This window comes from Acipenser ruthenus, chromosome 7 (assembly GCF_902713425.1).
Source record: "Acipenser ruthenus chromosome 7, fAciRut3.2 maternal haplotype, whole genome shotgun sequence".
In the NCBI taxonomy this organism is placed as follows: Eukaryota; Metazoa; Chordata; class Actinopteri; order Acipenseriformes; family Acipenseridae; genus Acipenser; species Acipenser ruthenus.
In genome coordinates this window covers 37,248,815-37,268,780 of record NC_081195.1, presented here as the reverse complement: position 1 = coordinate 37,268,780, position 19,966 = coordinate 37,248,815, and the positions used below count along the sequence as shown (strand labels likewise).

Genomic DNA, 19,966 nt, shown 5'->3' with positions numbered 1-19,966 from the left:
GCCTTTGCATTTGGACTTGGTTATGCTAATGGACATAACTAATGGGATTACACACATCCTAACTAAATTATTTTAATACTATCTAAATTATAAACTCCTACTGTATCAGTAATCCAGAATACAAAGATACAATTGTACCCCACACTTAATATAAGATCATTCAATAAAACATGTAGAATTCTTAAAAAAAACAATGATAAAAGTTCTGGAATGGCCTTCATAATCACCAGATCTCAATCCAACAGAGATGCTTTGGACTGATTTGAAAAAAGCTGTAGCCAAGCATTGTGCATCCAATCTGTCTGAGCTGAAGGAAATATACAAGACAGAATGGGCCCAGATTTCCCCAACAAGATGTAACATACTGGTTAAGAATTATCATCAACGTCTGAAAGCCGTAATAAAAGCAAAAGGAGGCCACACGAAACACTAAAGCAGGGGTGCCAATCCTTTTGTCATGAACAAATCCTTTTAATGAAATACGTTTTTTTGATAAAGATTGCTTGTTACACTGTGTTGTACTATAATATTCAGATAGACACTCGATTTGATTGTTATCTAGAATCAGTGCCTCGTGGGGTTGAATTGAACTGGTAGCCTCTTTCACTAGAGTCAAACTTCTACAGCAGAAAGATGTGTGTGTCTTTTGATAGTTATTTTTGTGTAGCTTCGGTTCATATCATTGCATACATTGAATAGCACTGGGGTGTACATTGCATGCGAGTTCAGGACCACAGAAGTCTTTATTGCTTAAACCAGGGGCTCCCAAACTTTCTTAGCTTAAAACCCCCCATAACATTAGGCATACTGACCCCTACCCAATGTTCATTGCAAACAGCATTTTGAAAGAATGAAAGAAAATAAATTAAAAACAACATCACAATGTTCAGTGTGGGACGTTTGTACTCTGTGTCTGACAGCAAAGGCAATACACAGGGAACCTGCCTGTGAAGAGAAGCAGGAGAGGTATGGTTTATTTTATTTAGACGTAGTTGCCTAATTTGTTCACCTTACAATCACCCCTTACGTTGTATAATGGCACATGCTGTTAGTACGAGCTTCCATCAGTGTTACATTAGAAATATCCCCAGGCACCTGGCAGCAGCGTTCATGTAAATGAATTGATCCCCCAGGTGTGGGGGACATCGCTCTGTCAGGGTCATTTGGGAGAGAACATTTCTGTATGTGCTGTGGCCCCTTCGGAAACCATCCCCCACCTCCCCCCAGGGGTCCCTGGCCCCAGTTTGGGAACCAACAGATTAAGTTTCCCCCATGTCTGTTTTTCAGGAGGGGGAAACCTGGGAAGATGGATGCATGTCTTCTGTGTGTAACGTCAACGAGAGGGGAGAATTAATGTTGGAGTCTAAAGTGACCAGATGCCCCCCTTTCGATAAAGACAAATGTGAGGCTGATGGGGTAAGGAACTCAGGGTTCGTATTGGATGAAACTGAACCCACACGCTGAATAGAAGTGGTTCTTAAACTCCTTCCTGATCTCAGGAGCTGGTGAGCTCACCAGCGCAAAATGCTATTGTTTAAAATAATGTAGCAGGATTTACTCTGTATAGGAATGGCAATTCTGGTAGTGATGCTGGCGGTAAGGTTGACAATGGAGTATAATGTTTGAATGTAACGCAGAAATACAATCGTTTCTTTTTGTATTTATACAGGGTAAGGTTGTGCAACTGGGCAAAACATGCTGTGAAACATGTAAGTAGTTGGCTTTTTAAATATCTTGCTGCATAGTGATTAAGGGAATCATCAGAGCACCAAATCTGGTGATGAACCTCAACCCCCGCGAGGGATCATTTTCCCAGGGTTTTCTTTAATGAAGAAGCTCTTGAAATGTAACTATAGCTGTCAGAAAATGCCACCCTTGTTTACAGAGCCACCGAACATCAGTACAGTTTGTTGAGAAGTAACAAGCCAATGCGGTTAGGGGTCGAATCACACAATACAATGCTGGCAATGCAAAGTCTGTAAAATCTTCCACTTCTAGCACTTCTGAATATGGCACTGCGACCCAGAAGGATGAGTGTTATTCCTTCTATACAGGTGCAGAGCAAGAATGCAAGCAGACCATTGGGATTCTGAAATACATTAAGATCGACGACTGCATGTCTGAAAATCAAGTGGACCTTCATTACTGTGAGGTGAGCAGATAAGAGGTCCATTCCACAGTGCTGGTGGACTGTTTCATTCAAGAAAAACTTTACCCACAACCACTAGTTTGCCCATTTTGACAATTTTCCAAGATTTTCTGTTACAGTGGTTTGATTTCACATGCAATTAAACTACAGAAGCAATGAGGTTTTCTAATAAATGTGCACACCACTGTATATAAATGCTCAAAGCAATTCTTCTCTTCCCATCAGGGGAAATGTTCCAGCAAGTCCATCTACTCTTTGGAGCACAATCACGTGGAGAGTCACTGTGTGTGCTGTTCAGCCACAGCCACGGAGCCCCTGCTGGTTCCTCTGAGGTGTGCCAATGGGACTGTGCTGCAACACAAGGTTCTGAACGTCAAGCAGTGTGACTGCTTATCTCATGCCTGCGCAGGAGAGTGAAAAACAAGCACGTCTATATGAATATATACAATACCAAGCATGGAATGCGCTGTATCACACTGTAAGGTAGTCACAATTCCACTGTTGTCGTAGCTGCTTTTTTTATGCTATCTTCCATTATTGCACTAAACAGATTTGTTGCACAATATTTACACTCTTGCTCTGTGTATACTGTGGACTCATAATAGCCAATTCCATGTTTCCACCAGCAGTATTTTTACACGTTGAAACTTCTCTCAATAAATGTTCTGTACATGTTTTATCAACCCCGTTTTTATTATTGTCTGCCTCTCACAACAAGCTGAACACAAAAACTGCCTTGAATTTCCACAACATTTCTCCAGACTTTAATGCAGCCTCCTATACTGTATGCTGAATTTCATTCAGGTAACTTGGTATTTATACTATAGTGTGCTCAGAACATATGTGACTACAGTTTATTTCTGTTATCTTACTAATTATCAATATAAATTAGTCATTCATCTGTTACTCCATTCAAGTGGACCCAGCCACTAACTATTTTACAGTGTTACCCTGGTTAATTGTCTACCATGTGTTCTTTTCCCATACATTCTTACACATGCTTTATCTCTCCAATCATTCTGAACCTAAGTTACCTTAGCAACTCTACTTATGCCCGAGTCACTTTCAACAAACTGGTTTAACATTACCAACATGGTTTCTCTCATATGATCACCAATACATTTCCACTCTAAACCCTCATTCACTGCAATTCAACAAGTGAACATTAATAATACTGTTGAGTCAAACAAGACTCCCCCTGAAGTACAATGCAATACAATTCATACTTCTAGAGCGCCTTTCATCACAAGGATCACAAAAAAAACTTTAAACCATTCAATTAAAAAACAACATATCCAACCATGGCAAACTATAATACTGTATAGTATGGAAAAAGCTTATGGGGAAAACCATAAAATTACTGTGCAAATTTACCATGGTCAACTTTTATAAGAGAAGTTAAAGTACCCTCTATGCCATCAAGTAATGTGGTACTTCCTTGGTAATGTCACCCTCTTTAACCAGTCAGCTGCTTCCCTTTTTGACTGACACAAAGACACTCCCAAGGTGAGATGGCTTTCTTTAACCTGGTGTAGGGCCGGACATCATTCGATACGTGTGCATCTACTGGGAGTGCACCAAGTTTACGCAATGGAATGCTACAAACAAAACTACACCCTATTGACAGTGCTATGGCAGGTAAATCAGTCCCATGGTGTACACCCTATTGACAGTGCTATGGCAGGTGAATCAGTCCCATGGCGTACACCCTATTGACAGTGCTATGGCAGGTGAATCAGTCCCATGGCGTACACCCTATTGACAGTGCTATGGCAGGTAAATCAGTCCCATGGCGTACACCCTATTGACAGTGCTATGGCAGGTGAATCAGTCCCATGGCGTACACCCTATTGACAGTGCTATGGCAGGTGAATCAGTCCCATGGCGTACACCCTATTGACAGTGCTATGGCAGGTGAATCAGTCCCATGGCGTACACCCTATTGACAGTGTTATGGCAGGTAAATCAGTCCCATGGCGTACACCCTATTGACAGTGCTATGGCAGGTGAATCAGTCCCATGGCTTACACCCTATTGACAATGCTATGTCAGATGAATCAGTCCCATGGCGTATACCCTACAACATTCACTTCAAGCTGACGATAAACCTGCTATTGGTCCTCTTATCTGCCTGGTATATTAGCTATGATCATATGCTGGGTCTACTGAAATAGCCATGTATATCACAGTGTGCTTTGTAATCAATAGGGGCAAGATGACTTCATCTGGTGCTTGTCTTTTAATCTTGGATGTCCTTACCTAACTGTGTTTAGTCCAGCAGCTGAGGCCAAAATGGCAGTTTAAAGCTTATGCAGAACGTGCCAGTCAGAATCCTCACAGCCACCATGCCACCTGCTGGTGAAAGGGTGGCAATGCAGTCCAAGAGTTAACCATTTGTTATTAACCCATTAAGTGCCATTGTCCACATTTGTGGACATCCTACTTTATAATTTTTAGTAGCATTTTTAACTGGCGTCTTTCTATTATTTTAACTCTCTCTTTAACTATATCGCTATGGTAACTTACTCTAATTCTGTTAACCGCAAAAGTTAAGTCTAAATGTAACGTATCAGATTACATAAATACAGCTTGTGTTGTGATTTTTTTTCAAATAAAAAATAGATACTTAATGGGTTAACCATGACCGTGGTGCCAATCAAGCATAAACCACCAATTAAATTCCAATTAATGAAACTAATGATCTGAGTCATGCCAGTAGTGCAGTGTTTAAAATGCTTACCTGACTTTTAGAAGGAGACTCCCTGACAACTGTACAAGTGTTATACTGTGTAGTACAGATTCATACAACAAATTACATTACAGACAACACAACCCCAGGCATCTAGCTATCCAATACGTAATAATACAGTGTTAGGAGTAACGCAGAAGGATAGCTCAGTGGTTACACAGTCTGGTGTATCAAATTTCAATTTCAAATTTATTTAACCCTTGAGATATGCATCTAATTTACAAGGGGGTCCTGGCTGGAGAAGGCAGTGAACAAATAACCCACATTATAAAACCAATGGCAAAAGAAGACAAATCATTCAAACAGGACAAAAACACTTGAAAACAATCATAATGCCTCATATACAAAGGCACATTGGTCCATATTAGATTTCAGTGTAGCGATTTTAAAAGTAGGCACATCAGTTGATCTTAGTGCATGGGTAGTTGCACTTCCAGTGCACACCTAGATGTATAAGAGGTACTTACATGTATCTGTTTTATTCACTAATTTTTTAACCAGGCCTCATTTACAAGGGTGTCCTGGCAAGATGACCAGCAACAGACAGTAGTCATTTCACATCATTGAAAAGATCATCGCTCTAAAAGACAATCTCATCATACATTCAATCTGGGATCAGAAACACTTACACTTAATAGTTCTTGGAACCTCCTCATTAAAGCAAATGTAATCTTAGTCATTTCTGTACATTTAGCTGATACATTGGAGTTATTTATCTGATGCACTATCATATCCCAGATACACTGGTCTTGACTATTCCATGCCATAGGGGGCGCTATGACTAAAGGCTGATCGGCCAACACAGGACCTTCTCGATCGTAAACTGTACTTACCGGTATATTGACATGTAAAATCGAGCCTAGGTAAGCTGGCAAAAAACCTATTACAGTTTTACACACAACAAGCACCCAGTCCAATTTCCTTCTACAATTCAGCTACATTTAATTGAAAGAAGCCAGTAACTGGCAATGATGGGTTTGAGGGGGGCATTCTCATACAAATGTGGCTGCTTTGTTCATTAGTCGATCCAGTTTTTTTAATTGCTCTGCAGACATGTTGCTGAGAGCTCTATTGAGTTTTTAAACATTTAAGCTAAAAAAGTCACCAGGATACGATGACTGAAACAGAAAAGGATGTGAAGGGAATCTAAACAAGACGAAGAATACATTAATATGATATTCCGTGCTGCTGCCAGGTGCCTCTTGAAAGCCTATACAATATAACTATGTGTCTTAACTCTTTAAGGCCTATACAATATACATATGTGTCTTTGGCTGTGATATAAATCAGTGAAACCCAAGCCAAGTTACTATATTTATATAGATACAAGTATATATACAGTCACCTCCAAAATTATTGACACCCTTGATAAAGATGAGCAAAAATGATAAAATAATACCAGTACTGAGCTATATTGTAATTTTCCAACATGTGGAATATATTTGACTTTATTAATGATTCAAGGGAATCAACCAAAATTACACATTTCTCAAATTATAAATTTATTTCCCCAAAAAAAAATGAAGTGTCACAATTATTGGCACCCTTATTTTTCAGTACTTTGTGCACCCTCCTCTTGCAAGGATAACGGCACTGAGACTTTTTCTATAATGTTTAATGAGATTGGAGAACACATTGGGAGGGATCTTAGACCATTCCTCCATACAGAATCTTTCCAGATCCTTGATATCCTTCGGTCAGCGCTTATGGACTGCCCTCTTCAATTGAAACCACAGGTTTTCAATGGGGTTCAAGTCCGGAGACTGAGATGGCCATTGCAAAATGTTGATTTTGTGGTCAATTAACCATTTCTTTGTGGATTTTGATGTGTGCTTGGGGTCATTGTCTTGCTGGAAGATCCACTTGCGGCCAAGTTGCAGCCTCCTGGCAGAGGCAACCAGGTTTTTGGCTGAAATGTCCTGGTACTGGGTAGAGTTCATGATGCCGTTGACCTTAACAAGGGCCCCAGGACCAGTGGAAGCAAAACAGCCTCATAACATCAAAGATCCACCACCATATTTTACAGCAGGTATGAGGTTCTTTTCTGCACACACATCCTTGGCCAAAGAGCTCTATTTTCGTCTCATCTGACCATAGCACCCGGTTCCAATCGAAGTGCCAATGCCGTTTAGCAAACTCCAGGTGCTTACGTTTGTTGGTTGCTCTCAATAAAAGGCTTTTTTCCGACAACCCTTCCAAATGGCCTATTGAAATGGAGGTGGCGTCTAATTGTAGATTTGGAGTCTTGGTGACCCCAAGATGCAACCAAGTTCTGTAATTATCCAACTGTGGCCCTTGGATTTCCCTTTGCCTCCAGAACCATCTGCCTCACTGTGCTTGGGGGCAAGATACACTTGCGTCCTCTACCAGGCAAGTAGCCTGCCCTGCCCCGCACTCCACCACCCCGCACACCACACAACTCTGCCCTGCACCACCCCACCCCGCCCAACACACCACACAACTCCTTCCTGCCCCACACCGCACCACCCCGCCCACCACACAACTCCGCCCTGCACCACCCCACCGCGTCCCGCACCACACCACTCCGCCCTGTCCCGCACCCCACCACCCCGCACACCACACAACTCCACCCTGCCCCACCCTGCACCACCCCACGCCGCACAACTCTGTCCTGCACCACACTGCCCTGCACCACCCCACCCCGCACACCACACAACTTCACCCTGCACCACCCCACCCCGCACACCACACAACTCCACCCTGCCCCACCCTGCCCTGCACCACCCCACCCCGCACGCCACACAACTCTGCCCTGCACCACCCTACCCTGCACCACCCCACCCCACCCCGCACACCACACGACTCCGCCCTGCCCCGTGCCACCCCGCACACCACCCCACCCCGCCCCACACCACACAACTCCACCCTGCACCACACCACTCCTTCCTGCCCCACACCGCACCACCCCGCACACCACACAACTCCACCCTGCCCCACCCCACCCCGCACACCGCAAAACTCCACCCTGCACCACCCCACCCCGCCCCGCACACCACACCACTCCGCCCTGCCCCGCACCCCACCATCCCGCACACTACACAACTCCACCCTGCACCACCCCACCCCGCACACCACACAACTCCACCCTGCCCCACCCTGCCCTGCACCACCCACCCCGCACGCCACACAACTCTGCCCTGCACCACCCTACCCTGCACCACCCCACAACTCCGCCCTGCCCCGCACCACCCCGCACACCACCCCACCCCGCCCCACACCACACAACTCCACCCTGCACCACACCGCACCACCCCGCACCACCACACAACTCCACCCTGCCCCTGCACCACCCCGCCCCGCGCACCGCACAACTCCACCCTGCACCACCCCACCCCGCACACCACACAACTCTGCCCTGCCCCGCACCCCACCACCCCCACACCACACCACACCACCCTGCCCCGCCACCGCACCACTAATTATAAACTAACACCCGTGATCACCTTTTTTATATACCTGTGGCTGGTGCCTAATTTATCATAAATCATTTTTTCAAATGTACGGCTCCAGCCAAATTCCCATGTTTTTGCAGGGAGGAATTGACCCCCTCTCTGCCACCCGATATCCCCCCCACACACACACACACAGACACACATTATACCGGTACGGCTACCACCCTACCACACATACATTTAGTGAAAGTCAACTGATGTGTGCATGATAGTATTGCTTTCCAAACCAAAAATAAAAATAATTTAAAAACTCACAATGAAATAACTAGTCCCCTGGGCAGCTGTGTAAGTAAACCTGTTGTTACCGCCAGCTGTGCGCTCAGCAGTAATTAGAAAGAGGCAACCTTAAATACGCCTGTAGGCCTACCTTTTCTTCATCCGCTTGGCACACTTCGGGCACCGTTCTCTGGAAGGTCGTTCTGCTACAGTATTTCAAATTAGCTCATTAGTTTGGTTGTTGTAAGTATTCATAAACAAAAAAAAAGAATACCCCTAAATGTTTTTGCCATTTTTAACTACCTAATGAGTAGACCAAATGCATCTAATTAAGTGCTGTCGAAACCGCTTAGGTATAGGACTTGATGGTATGAGGAAGGGACTTATCAGTGGCACTAATTAGAGAATACTAAAATATGTTTCCAATGATTTAATAATCAGCAAATCCAAATAATTGACATCGCCTTTTATATATTTTGTGTATTAAAAAAAAAAAAAACCTTTGTTATTTTAATATATTTTAATGAATTAACAAAAGTATGAAATGCTTCTAGAATAGGCCTACATGCTTTTGTTATGATACAGAATCTTTTTTTTTTATATATATATCAGTACCCCACCAGCAATATCCATCCACGGCCGTTTCCTCTGCTGATGTTTGGCAAGGGAGAGTGTTGAAATTGGGGAACATTCTGGTTACTACCCCTCCCTAACCAAATAAAAAAGTGCATATTGGTTTATATTTTCTTGCATGGAATTGCCGCATCTATAATAAATATTTAGCATTACAAAAGCAATATCATAACGTTATTTCAATGTATTTTGTTTGTTTGTTTGTTTTTTAGACAATATACCCAGTAGCTTAGTCGAGCTGGAACGCCGTTCAGGTGCTATGCGAAATTAGCGTCATCGGAAGAAAAGTGTTGCAATTGTAGTCAGCTCACGTGTGAAATCATTTGCACATGACTTGCTTCTCTTTTCCACCACTTTTGAATCTTGTCTGCCAAAAAAGTGTCGCATTTCAATGGTTTTGCTCCAGAAGTATTCAGTACATCTTTAATTTTTGTATAAGAACCTATGGCTGAGTATCTCAACCGTCACATATCATAGCTTTAGGTCTATTAAACTTTCATATATATATATATATATATATATATATATATATATATATATATATATATATATATAAGCTCAAGGAGCCAGCTGCCCAACGTTTCGATATGTTGTACGTATCTTTTTCAATGGAGCATGTGTTTGAATCAAACCATTGGAGGTATTTCTAGTTTTTTGACGTCATGACAACTACTTGTTATTGTTTCTATTCAAATCCATGATTTATTCTTACATGATGTAATGGTGTACTATAAATACATTTCTAAAAAGTGTCAGTGAACTGTTTTTGCGTCCTCTGCACATGATACCACAAATCAAAAGGTAAACAGAGACAATTCAAAATCAAGTCAGTACGGTTATACAATATATTGCACATTATTACTTTATTATTACAATTGTGCAACACTATTTTTGCAGCGACACTAAGGCTCTCCACTGACCCACTGAAGAACGGATCCTGCCCACCTGGGATATGCGTGCTGGAGGGGCTTGGTGGGACAGACATTGGAGTTGAGGGTAGGTGGGAGTCAGAATACAAGATTGCAAAACTGTAGTGAGTAGTTATCCTGTTTTGGGTGTCTTTGAGAAGGGGTCTGACTACTGAGAAATAGCTTTGAGACACATTTGCTTAAATGAACTGAGAAAATATAAACTTTGTTTTCTTTTTCCTTCTCATATAGTGACTGTGCAGCAAACTGATCCTGAAGAAAACCTGGCAGCCAATGACTCGCCCATATTTACAGCCACAGCCCCTGAACCCCATTCACCATTTTATTCTCCACTACATTAATGGGATGTGATGAAAATAGAAATTTTAATTCATAGGAACAAAAACCAAGGAGGCCCAGCTGCATAATTGAAAGGGAATGTTATATCAGACTGAATGTTGAAATGCATCATTAATATGTCCTGAGATTAAAACACTTAGGTAGCTGTGTACTGTGCGCTACCTGTAGGGCAGGAAGAGGCAGCGCTTGTTTGCAGCCTCACACAAGCTCCTCTCACAGGTATGTTTAAGCATTCTTTAGCTTTAGCTGGCAGCCATGACGGATCTGTAAAACAAAAGTGATAAAACAACAGAAAATACTAGGTGAAGAGCTGGATGTTGAGTTTTGATGAGACAATGAAAATAAAATAAAAATAAAACTCACACATGAGGGAAACAGATATCGTTGTCTGCCCTTCTCACCAAAGATCCTGTCACTTGGTGAACAACGTGTAACATGGTTGGTTGACTCACTACAAATTGACCCTCCTTCTTTACTCCAAAAACATTTCATGCATTTTATGACTTTTATAATCAATATGAAAATTAGAAAAAATAGTGGTTTTACCAAACTCTCGGATTGTGGGAAACAGTCGTTTTTTGTTATGAAATGACGTCACACAGTTGTGAGTTGTCGGAAACACGAAACACGCATTTGCTAAATCAGAAACATAAAGCATTCTAAATCCATCCATAATGACGATTTCTGGAACCGACACTTGGATGAATAGGGGCCACAGACACGTAAATAAAACGAAGTATTTTGAAGAGAAACACACTTTGTGGAAATACTTATAAAAGTTAGATAAATGCATTACTAATATGTGTGTTACTATAAGTTCATTATTCAAATCACATGGGAATAATTATTGTTTAACAAAATTAATATTTTAGTGGCGTCCGGGTAACTTCAGTCTTACCCATTAATTAAAGCGAGAATACCTGCACACGGCTTTTGAGTAGTCGGTTTGGCGCTGAGACAGAAACGGGACGTACTTGTTGACTGTGAAATGCGGGCTAGTCTGTTTACTCGGAGCTCTGTTTATAAACACATTTAACCTATCGTATTGTAAGAACGATATAGGCCTTATGTTACTGCCCTAATAATAGCGCTCGTTATTTTAGGATTATCTGTCTAAATGGATTATGCAACCGTGGCCTCTTAAAGACATGCAAAGAAGGTTTGAATTTAAATCTGAACCAGGAAAACACCGGCTTGATTGATAGGGATGTAAATCTTTCAGTTTCATACAATATGCAGGAAACGTGAGCATATTGCCCATATAATTAGTTGTCTGACTACCTAGAATTATGTGATACTTACACAAACTACGCATTCGTGATGTTTTGTTTTGTTTTTGTGACACGGCTACAAAAAGTTGAACGACCATTTTAGGCTGAAGCATCATTTTGCGTAAATGCATTGACTTATGCTTTATTATGTACATTTGGTTTTATTCGTCATATTATATATTGATTGATATTTCCTTTAGATTTGCTGCCTCTTACCCAGGTGACCATTGAATGCAAATGCTGTTTAGAATATACATTTTTAGATATTGGAGTTAACATTAAGTTCATTTGAGTAGCCTTACTAAGTTAGCTAGCTATTGTTTGTTATATACGTTTTGTGAATTTATTGTATTTACAGGGTAGCCCGTTCTGAGCGGTCACTTCTGCCTCTCCAAATTAGCTCCTTGGGATTTAATGGGTTAAAACCTGTCCATTTCAGGGAAAACGCAGGGTAGCCCATTGTGAGTGGCAGAGCGGTTTGTCAGATTAGTCTGTTAATCTGTGTTACCGGGAAGCCCATTTTGAGGAGGAGGCGCAGATTTTCTAAACATTAATCTTGATGAACTAATAATTGGTTCAAATAAATAACCGAGAGCCTCGTTGGAGACAAAAACCAGAGGAGCCTGCAGCTCTTCAGGACCAGCGACCCCTGCCTAGTCTATATATTAAAAGACGGGTGTTACTACCAGTAGGATTTTTACTGGCACTAAGGTAGCTGCATGAAACATATTCTTAATGTTACTACCCGTTTTACTTTCTCTAAGAATGGAACCTCGCCAACCAAATCAGCAGTTGACGAGATAAGCGTTTCCCACGTCACGATGTGCTAGTCATTTTCAACCTGCAACCGAACAAAAGAGTTCCACCTGTATATAGTTTGTGGAGAGTGACATACAAGAGACTGTCCGGCGTTCCCAGTCAGGCTACCACCGCGCCTGACCTTCGGGCGCAGTTTAAGAACAAGCTATACTTATTAACACGGGATGATTATTTTTATATCTCATAACCCACACCGCAAGGCTTTTTGAAATGGTGTGCAGAATTGTAAAACACAGCAGGGATATTATTATTATTATTATTATTATTATTATTATTATTATTATTATTATTATTATTATTATAATAATAATAATAATAATAATAATAATAATAATAAGGCACATTGCTGGTCCTAATTGCGCTATACTGATTACAAGATAACTGTTTAAATATTTGAACAGAAGCGATGCATTCGCATACATTGAAAGTAACCTGAGATCAGAGGTAAGAGGATAAACACTTTGCTATCAGTTCAGCTGAGGTCAGAAAAGGAAAATCACCTGCGATTACGCGCCTCGGTTTTTTTTTTTTTTTAATCCGATATTGGGGAGATACGTATATACTGCTTAACGCTTAAATGTTACATATTCTGTCATTCTGGACTCAAATCGTTACTTTGAATAATAATAATAATAATAATAATAATAATAATAATAATAATAATAATAATAATAATAATAATAATTATTATTATTATTATTATTATTATTATTATTATTATTATTATTATTCCAAATTCCAAATTCCAAATTCCAAATTCGAATGAGAAAAGGTACAATTATGAATATATTTCAGTGAAAAGGGGTTTGGTGTGGTGTGTGTGTGTGTGTGTGTGTTTTGATGAATGAAACAGAAGGTTGGGTCTATTAACTGAAGTTCCTGGCTTGCCAAAAGCCTGTCCAAGCAATGATGGAATTAGCAACCAGAGCCGTTCGCAAATTAAGCCACTGCACAACGAGGAGCACATTGTACACAGTAACGGCTCAGAACCCAAACTTTCTCCACAACATGGATGACAATTCCAGAGCCTGCGGTAAGTGGGTCATTCTAAACAAACCCTCAACCAACGGGACGGGTAAAACAGCTGCGGTAATCATGACTCTAACATACGAAGTGATACTTTTATTTTTGGCGCTTGCTGGTGGTTGTATGGGAAATGGTCATTTCAAGTAGTAGAGGTTTCGCATGATTCGCTTTTGAATATACTAATTTCGGCATCGGCGCTAGGCTGTATGTATTAGTACACGAGTGTGCTGGTGTTGTGTTGGACTCCATTAGTAGGTTTTAAGTTAGAATTGAGACTTGATGGCAGCATATTCTATTGCCACATGGCTAATCGCAAATGTAAACAGGCTTAGGGAGTGCTACCTAGTTTTGTGGTGCTTTCCAGATTTGTGGTGCAAGTCAAAACAAATACAAACTTTAAAAATCAACGTGTTGATTAGTACTATTGTCCTAATGTCACAGCTGGGTTGATACTAATCCTCAGATGATACTCAGGTTAATATGTACCTCAGTATATTCGGTTACCGCATTGAAATCGAAACCACGCAGGTATGCATATAAAGTAACATTTTTTTAAAAAAAACGTTTAAAAATGGCTTGTGAAATGTAATTGTCGATTTAACAACGTAATGCGAGGTATCTATTTTTAAAGTGTGTATGAATTGGACGCATCTTTAGTAAAGCGCTGTCAATTAACGATGGAAAAATGTGTTGCAATTATTTAATTAAATAACATGTATATTAGTAATAGTAGTATTGGTCGTAGATAGTCGTTGTATTATAATTATTATTAATTTTAGGTCCATTAAAACATTTACCACCATGCTTAGTTTACACAGGAAAATAAACTACATGTAAAGCACGAACACGAAACATTTATGGTGCCGGTATAGGCTCTTAAAGTTTTTCACTTGAAGCTTTTTAACATCAATATTTTGTATTCTTTTTTTAATTTAAAATTTTAATTTAGCACGGTGACGAATTATGAGTGTGGGTATAATCTTAGGGTGGGGATGACGGACAATGCAAAATGAAAAAAAAAAAGTATGCAGAATTTACCAAATCATGAAAAACAAATCGCTCGGGAGAGCTCAGAGCAGCTCAAATAGTTTAAAAGCACACCTCGCGAGTTTGCAATTCCAGGCGTAAATGGAAGTTTATGGAGGTCGTCTCAGAATTGTTCAGACCGGAAGCGTGCATCACCGAGGGAAATGGTCGGAGCTGTCCACCGAACTGTGGTGCTGAACCGTGAAGGTCTCCAGTTGCGAGTAGCTGACTTAAATTTCAAACCGCCGATTATATAGGGTATATATAGTTATAGAAGCACATACTATGCGGGCGATTTAAAGTCACTCCTGACAAATTGATTAAATCATTTAAAGTGATTCATTTCTCCAACTATTTGTTCGTTTGGAAGATAAATATATTTTTGTTTATTTTATTTTTTAAACTATGTACTTTGTGTACGTGTGTCTGTACGTGTGTGTACGTGTGTGTGTGTGTGTGTGTGTGTGTGTGTGTGTGTGTGTGTAGAGCGCTCCAGATAAGGTTTTGGGTCATGTAATTTATTTTCCAATGTAGACACTATGTGAATAAAATGTATTTTGGGTGAGTAATGTTGTTTGAACTACTGTACAAAAACGTGGTTTTAAAATAAAAACAAAACCAACAATTATGTGCTTTAATGACCACAAACAATGACTGTGAAGCAAATAAACACACACACACACACACACACACACACACACACACACACACACACACACACACATATTGTGTAATTCCGTACATTGTGTAATTAATTCCTGTCTATATCCATATTGTTTCTCAGACACCACAATAGATGCCGCACAAGTGGAGTATCGAGAAGCGGAGGCCGTGGCAGAGAGCGAGTCCTCTTCAATACACAGTGAACAGTTCAGTACAGTACCGCTACCACAAAACCTCCTACAGGTAAACTTCAACACAACCGAGAGTGCTTTAGATCCGTCAGAATATTCTTTGGACCACCACAGAGCAGTAAGTTACAGTATCAAAACCACCTCTAATGCCGTACTACTCACTACGTTTATTGCAGGCATATTCAGCCAGCGTTGCTAAACTACGGTTCATGCAGCTGCGTGGTTCGAGTGAGCACTTTGATTGGCTAGCGATATTCTGAAGGGTAAATTAATCTCTCAGGGACCACCGGCTGCCGCTTCACCACACTCATTTAATTTAACGCATCACTCCGCACCAAGTATAATTCTTAGAATTTATTACAAATAAACTCAATTTAAAACGCAGCTTCCCTACTGATGTCGAATGTATTTGCAAGTGTTAACATGCTTGCGCTGCATACCAGTCTTTTTCTGAAATGTTTACAAATTAATAACATGTACCTTCAGTCAGGTAGAATTAACACCCTGGCGCCGGGGAGACTTGCACAGGGCAGGGAGAGCTTGCAGTCTAGAAGAGCATGTTGAGTGATTGCGAGTCGGAGCCCCATTCAAACCACTGCTTTATAATACAGATAATATTGTGGAGGATTCACGTGTACTGTAAACATTACTTTGAATGAAAAAGAATGGGACGTCCTTCAAAATTATCAATCCCTCATCATCTGTGCTCGTGTAACGGGCAGTAGTGTGTGATACACCGTCGTTACAGATCCTGTCGTGTCATCTGTAGATGAGATGATGTTAAGTTCTATAACAAGGAATGCAAGCAAACCCAACATCTTTTTGCATTGTGGTTAAGACGCTCGCTTGCAGTGCGCGGGGTCGCTGGTTCGTTGCACCTCTTTAGGGACTAACTTTTTTTTTGTCGTTGTAGCCTATAGAAAGAATACACTCTACCACTGTGCTAGATTTAGTAATATTATTCCTAGTTAGTCCGGTTGTATTTATTGTTTTAGTATGACAACGTCTCAACTGAGTGTAGTGGTGGTGCTGTATGATACACAAGAAACACTGAAACAAAATGGTAAAATGTCCCTTCTCCGCACCTGCTTCAAATGTCAGTTTCTCCAGCCATAGCAACGAAAGGTAAACATTATCACGGTCTCATTATAAATAACTACTTTCTCAACGGCATTCGGGCACAGACGGCCATTGAGAAAATAAACCAACAATAAAATAATATTACTATAATATTACTACAATAATATATCTATAATATTGAATTTTTTTTGAAGTTGCATAAAGCATTGAGACGAATTCCAGGTGGTGCGAATTACAAGAGATAACCACACCGCCTTTAGGGGTGTGATTTAACTACTGTTAATCACATCCCCTGTCTCGTCTTCGTGCTCAAGTGAAGACTCGCCCCTCTCACGTGGAAAAACATCGAACAAGTTGTTCAGAATAACAGGTCTCTTGTGGTACCCAGCCGCGCTCATCATTTCAGGAACAACGCCCAAACCAGTTCTGATTGCACGCAGCTCGACTGGGAGAATAAGCTTTCACCGTATTTTCACTTCTCACGCATATCCAATTCACGCAGTGGACCAATTTTTTGCGTTAAGGAGAGAATGCTGCAGCCAATAAAACCACCTGTAAGTTATTTATTAAAGGACACAAGTAAAGTGTTTTTTTTATTATTATTATTTATTGTTTACATTTTTGGAATGCTGTCGTATTTCTTTTGAAGTCAATACAATAACTAGTGTCTTATGTAATAGTATCAATGATAAATGTACATTTAAAGTACGCGATGGGTAATATACGACCTTTGTATAGAAAGAAGTTTTTTTTAATCGAGTGCCTAGATCAGTCGACTGACATTAAAAACTACGAAACACCGCAGTCAGTAGTTTAACATCAGACCTGTAGAAAGAAAAAAAAAAACATGTAGGCATGTATTTTATTGGCCTTTTGCTTTAATGAAAGTTAAAATGGGTATTTACATAATGTTATGTATAGCTACTGGCTGCTGCAAAGTGTCTGCAAAAACCTAGTGGTAATAGTTTTGTTGAATTCTAGCAGTAATGGATAGGCCTACATGTGTTTTTTTGCAACTCATATCGTCAACTTGATTAAAAACGCCTTCAAAATAAGTATGCAGAGTTTTGTAAATAAATACAGTAAGGGTATTTTTTTAGATGTGTTTTTTTTCATTGTAATCAAAAATTAGCTTTAGAAGAAAAGTTTTGTTATTTTATAGCTACATTTTTAGGTTGTATGTTACCTGACAAAAAAAAAAATGAGACGGGTCTTTTTTTAAATTTCTTTTTCACGAATGATAACACTTTTCTATGTTATTTTAAGGTTCTTAATAATTTCATTGATGGGGAACAGCCAAACACCAGGAATGGGTTGTACTTTCGAGACGGGAAGAGAAAAGTGGATTATGTGTTGGCATACAACTACAGGACACACGTCTCTGTAAAGAGCGCCTTGGTTTCCCAGGGCCTAGCGGTGATTTCGAACGGCAGCTCTGTGAACCCAGAAGGAAAGGACCAGGTGCAAACCCAACAGTCTTCACAACACGAACAAGGGCTCGTAATGGAAGTGGCTCCCCAGGATGTGCTGGAAGACGATAGGAGATCTCGTAGAGAGGCGTTCCAGCGCAAATTGGTGGAGGCTGGGCTCGAGATCGAAAGTGACGAGGAGGTAATACTAAGATCTTGTGCCTCGCATGATGATAAAACTCAATTACCACACTATTGTAACACTAGCACGACGGGGAAAAAAAATCTTGGTGACTTGTTATATTTGAACATAAAATGAATTGTAGGATATGGATAATGTCATTTTAACATTATCCATATCCTACTTTACCGAGCAATAATGTTATCTGTCTGTATCAAAACTTGTATTGACATATTTTACAAAATGTACAGACACATTGGCCGGCAAATGTGAAACACCTCCTGTAGCAGACATGTTTGTACAGATGGGCAGTGCTTCATTTTACTAATTACCGACATGTAGTCAGTAATACATAAAAGCTGCATCTCCCTGTTGCACTGTCTGGTCACTTTATTAGGACCTGTCTGCCTGATTGGATTTGGCATGGCCCTGGTGTGGGGCATGTTCTCCTGGTATATGCTGGTGTGGTTTACTGAAGCATACTTATAGCATCAAGTAACCCAGATGTCAAGTGTGCCACAACTGTGTGCGAAAGCAGATATGGAAATAAGACTACTACCAGCTTGATTAGCCACAGTGTACAGGTAACAAGCTCAGGTGAGTTATGAAACTCTTAGTAGAACCAAGAATGGATTAAACTGCAGTGCAATGGGAGTCTTATTTCCATCCCTGGAATGGTTTGAGGAGCATGACAGATACTTCAGTCCCCTAATCTCAATCCAATTGAGCATGTCTGTGATGAACTTGCACAACACATTTGTCCTCACGATCCTCTACCTACCCCTTTGCACCAACTGCTTGAACTTGTAATGAATGAAAGGGTTGTTATCCCTCGAGAAACCTTCCAGCACCTTAAATTGGAGTCTGTGCCTTACTGTGTGAAGACTGTGATCAGGGAAAACAGTGACTACACCCTATATTAGGTACAGGTACTAATAAAGTAGCCAGGCATTGTGTGTGTCTATATATATATTTGAAAGGAGGTATAACTGCAGTGTACAAACATGAGAATTTTTTTTGGATGCATACAAAAGGCTTAAATTATTAAAAAAATAATTTGTTTCAGACCAAAGCCTTGCGGCTATGCAGACTGCAAATGATAAGAGTTTCTTGTTGCATGATGTACACATTTTTTAACAGGTTTCTCTGAGTTTTAATGAATCAGTGTGACTACTGTTTACACTCCTGTGACGTTAAGGGCGATCAACCCTGCACAATAATTATACTGCAGGGATGGAAATAAGACTCCTATTGCATAGCAGTTTCACCCATTCCAGGTTTTACTGCAAACTTGATTAGCACCAGTGTGTAGGTAACACGGTCAGGTGTGTTTTATTAAACTCGTACTAAAACCAGGAATGGATCGAACTGCTATGCAATGGGGTTTCACTTCAATCTCTGTACTGGGTGCTTGTGTGGCCAGCAATCGCCTCTGTCTGGGTACATGCCCTCAGTTCCACTTGGCATGGAATGGCAACTGGAAATCATATAAGGTAGTAAGTAAACACCGTATAATTGGAACATGGCATTTAAACAGATATGCTTTTAGGCTCGTTAGTGCGTCTTAAGGCTCAATTGCCTGAGAGAGGCGACTCATGCGTGATTATGTCCAGTGATTTTTGTTTTTCTGGTTTCTGTGCATGCTCCTGAAGGTGTGTTGAGCCCATTTTAAGCCACGTCATCCCACAAACATTTTCAGTTTCAGATTTGGTTGACTGCAAAGACCAAGCAACTTCAAATGTCATTCTATGTTTTTTGCAATCATTCCGAGTGGGTTCTCTTGTTCCAATATTGCCTCTGAATCCTTCGAGC

The 19,966-nt window shown here is 40.6% G+C and overlaps 2 protein-coding genes across 3 annotated transcripts in view; both read left to right on the top strand.

The window, feature by feature from the left end:
* Positions 1 to 2,832, top strand: part of LOC117415837 (von Willebrand factor-like) — a 56,557-nt gene extending 53,725 nt beyond the window's left edge. The window contains 4 exon segments of the mRNA XM_034026685.3: positions 1,288 to 1,416; positions 1,670 to 1,709; positions 2,055 to 2,152; positions 2,375 to 2,832. Coding sequence (XP_033882576.3) covers positions 1,288 to 1,416; positions 1,670 to 1,709; positions 2,055 to 2,152; positions 2,375 to 2,566 — 459 coding nt within the window. The 3' untranslated portion in view covers positions 2,567 to 2,832.
* A 10,596-nt stretch (positions 2,833 to 13,428) lies between these two features.
* ano2b (anoctamin 2b) overlaps positions 13,429 to 19,966 on the top strand; it is an 86,913-nt gene continuing 80,375 nt past the window's right edge. Inside the window, exons 1-3 of one of the 2 annotated variants that reach the window (XM_059026863.1) lie at positions 13,429 to 13,611; positions 15,415 to 15,536; positions 17,831 to 18,175. In XM_059026863.1, coding sequence (XP_058882846.1) covers positions 13,485 to 13,611; positions 15,415 to 15,536; positions 17,831 to 18,175 — 594 coding nt within the window. In that variant the 5' untranslated portion in view covers positions 13,429 to 13,484. Of the gene's footprint in view, positions 13,612 to 15,414; positions 15,537 to 16,906; positions 17,119 to 17,830; positions 18,176 to 19,966 lie in introns of those variants that run through there. The other variant, XM_059026864.1, reaches the window with a different exon arrangement.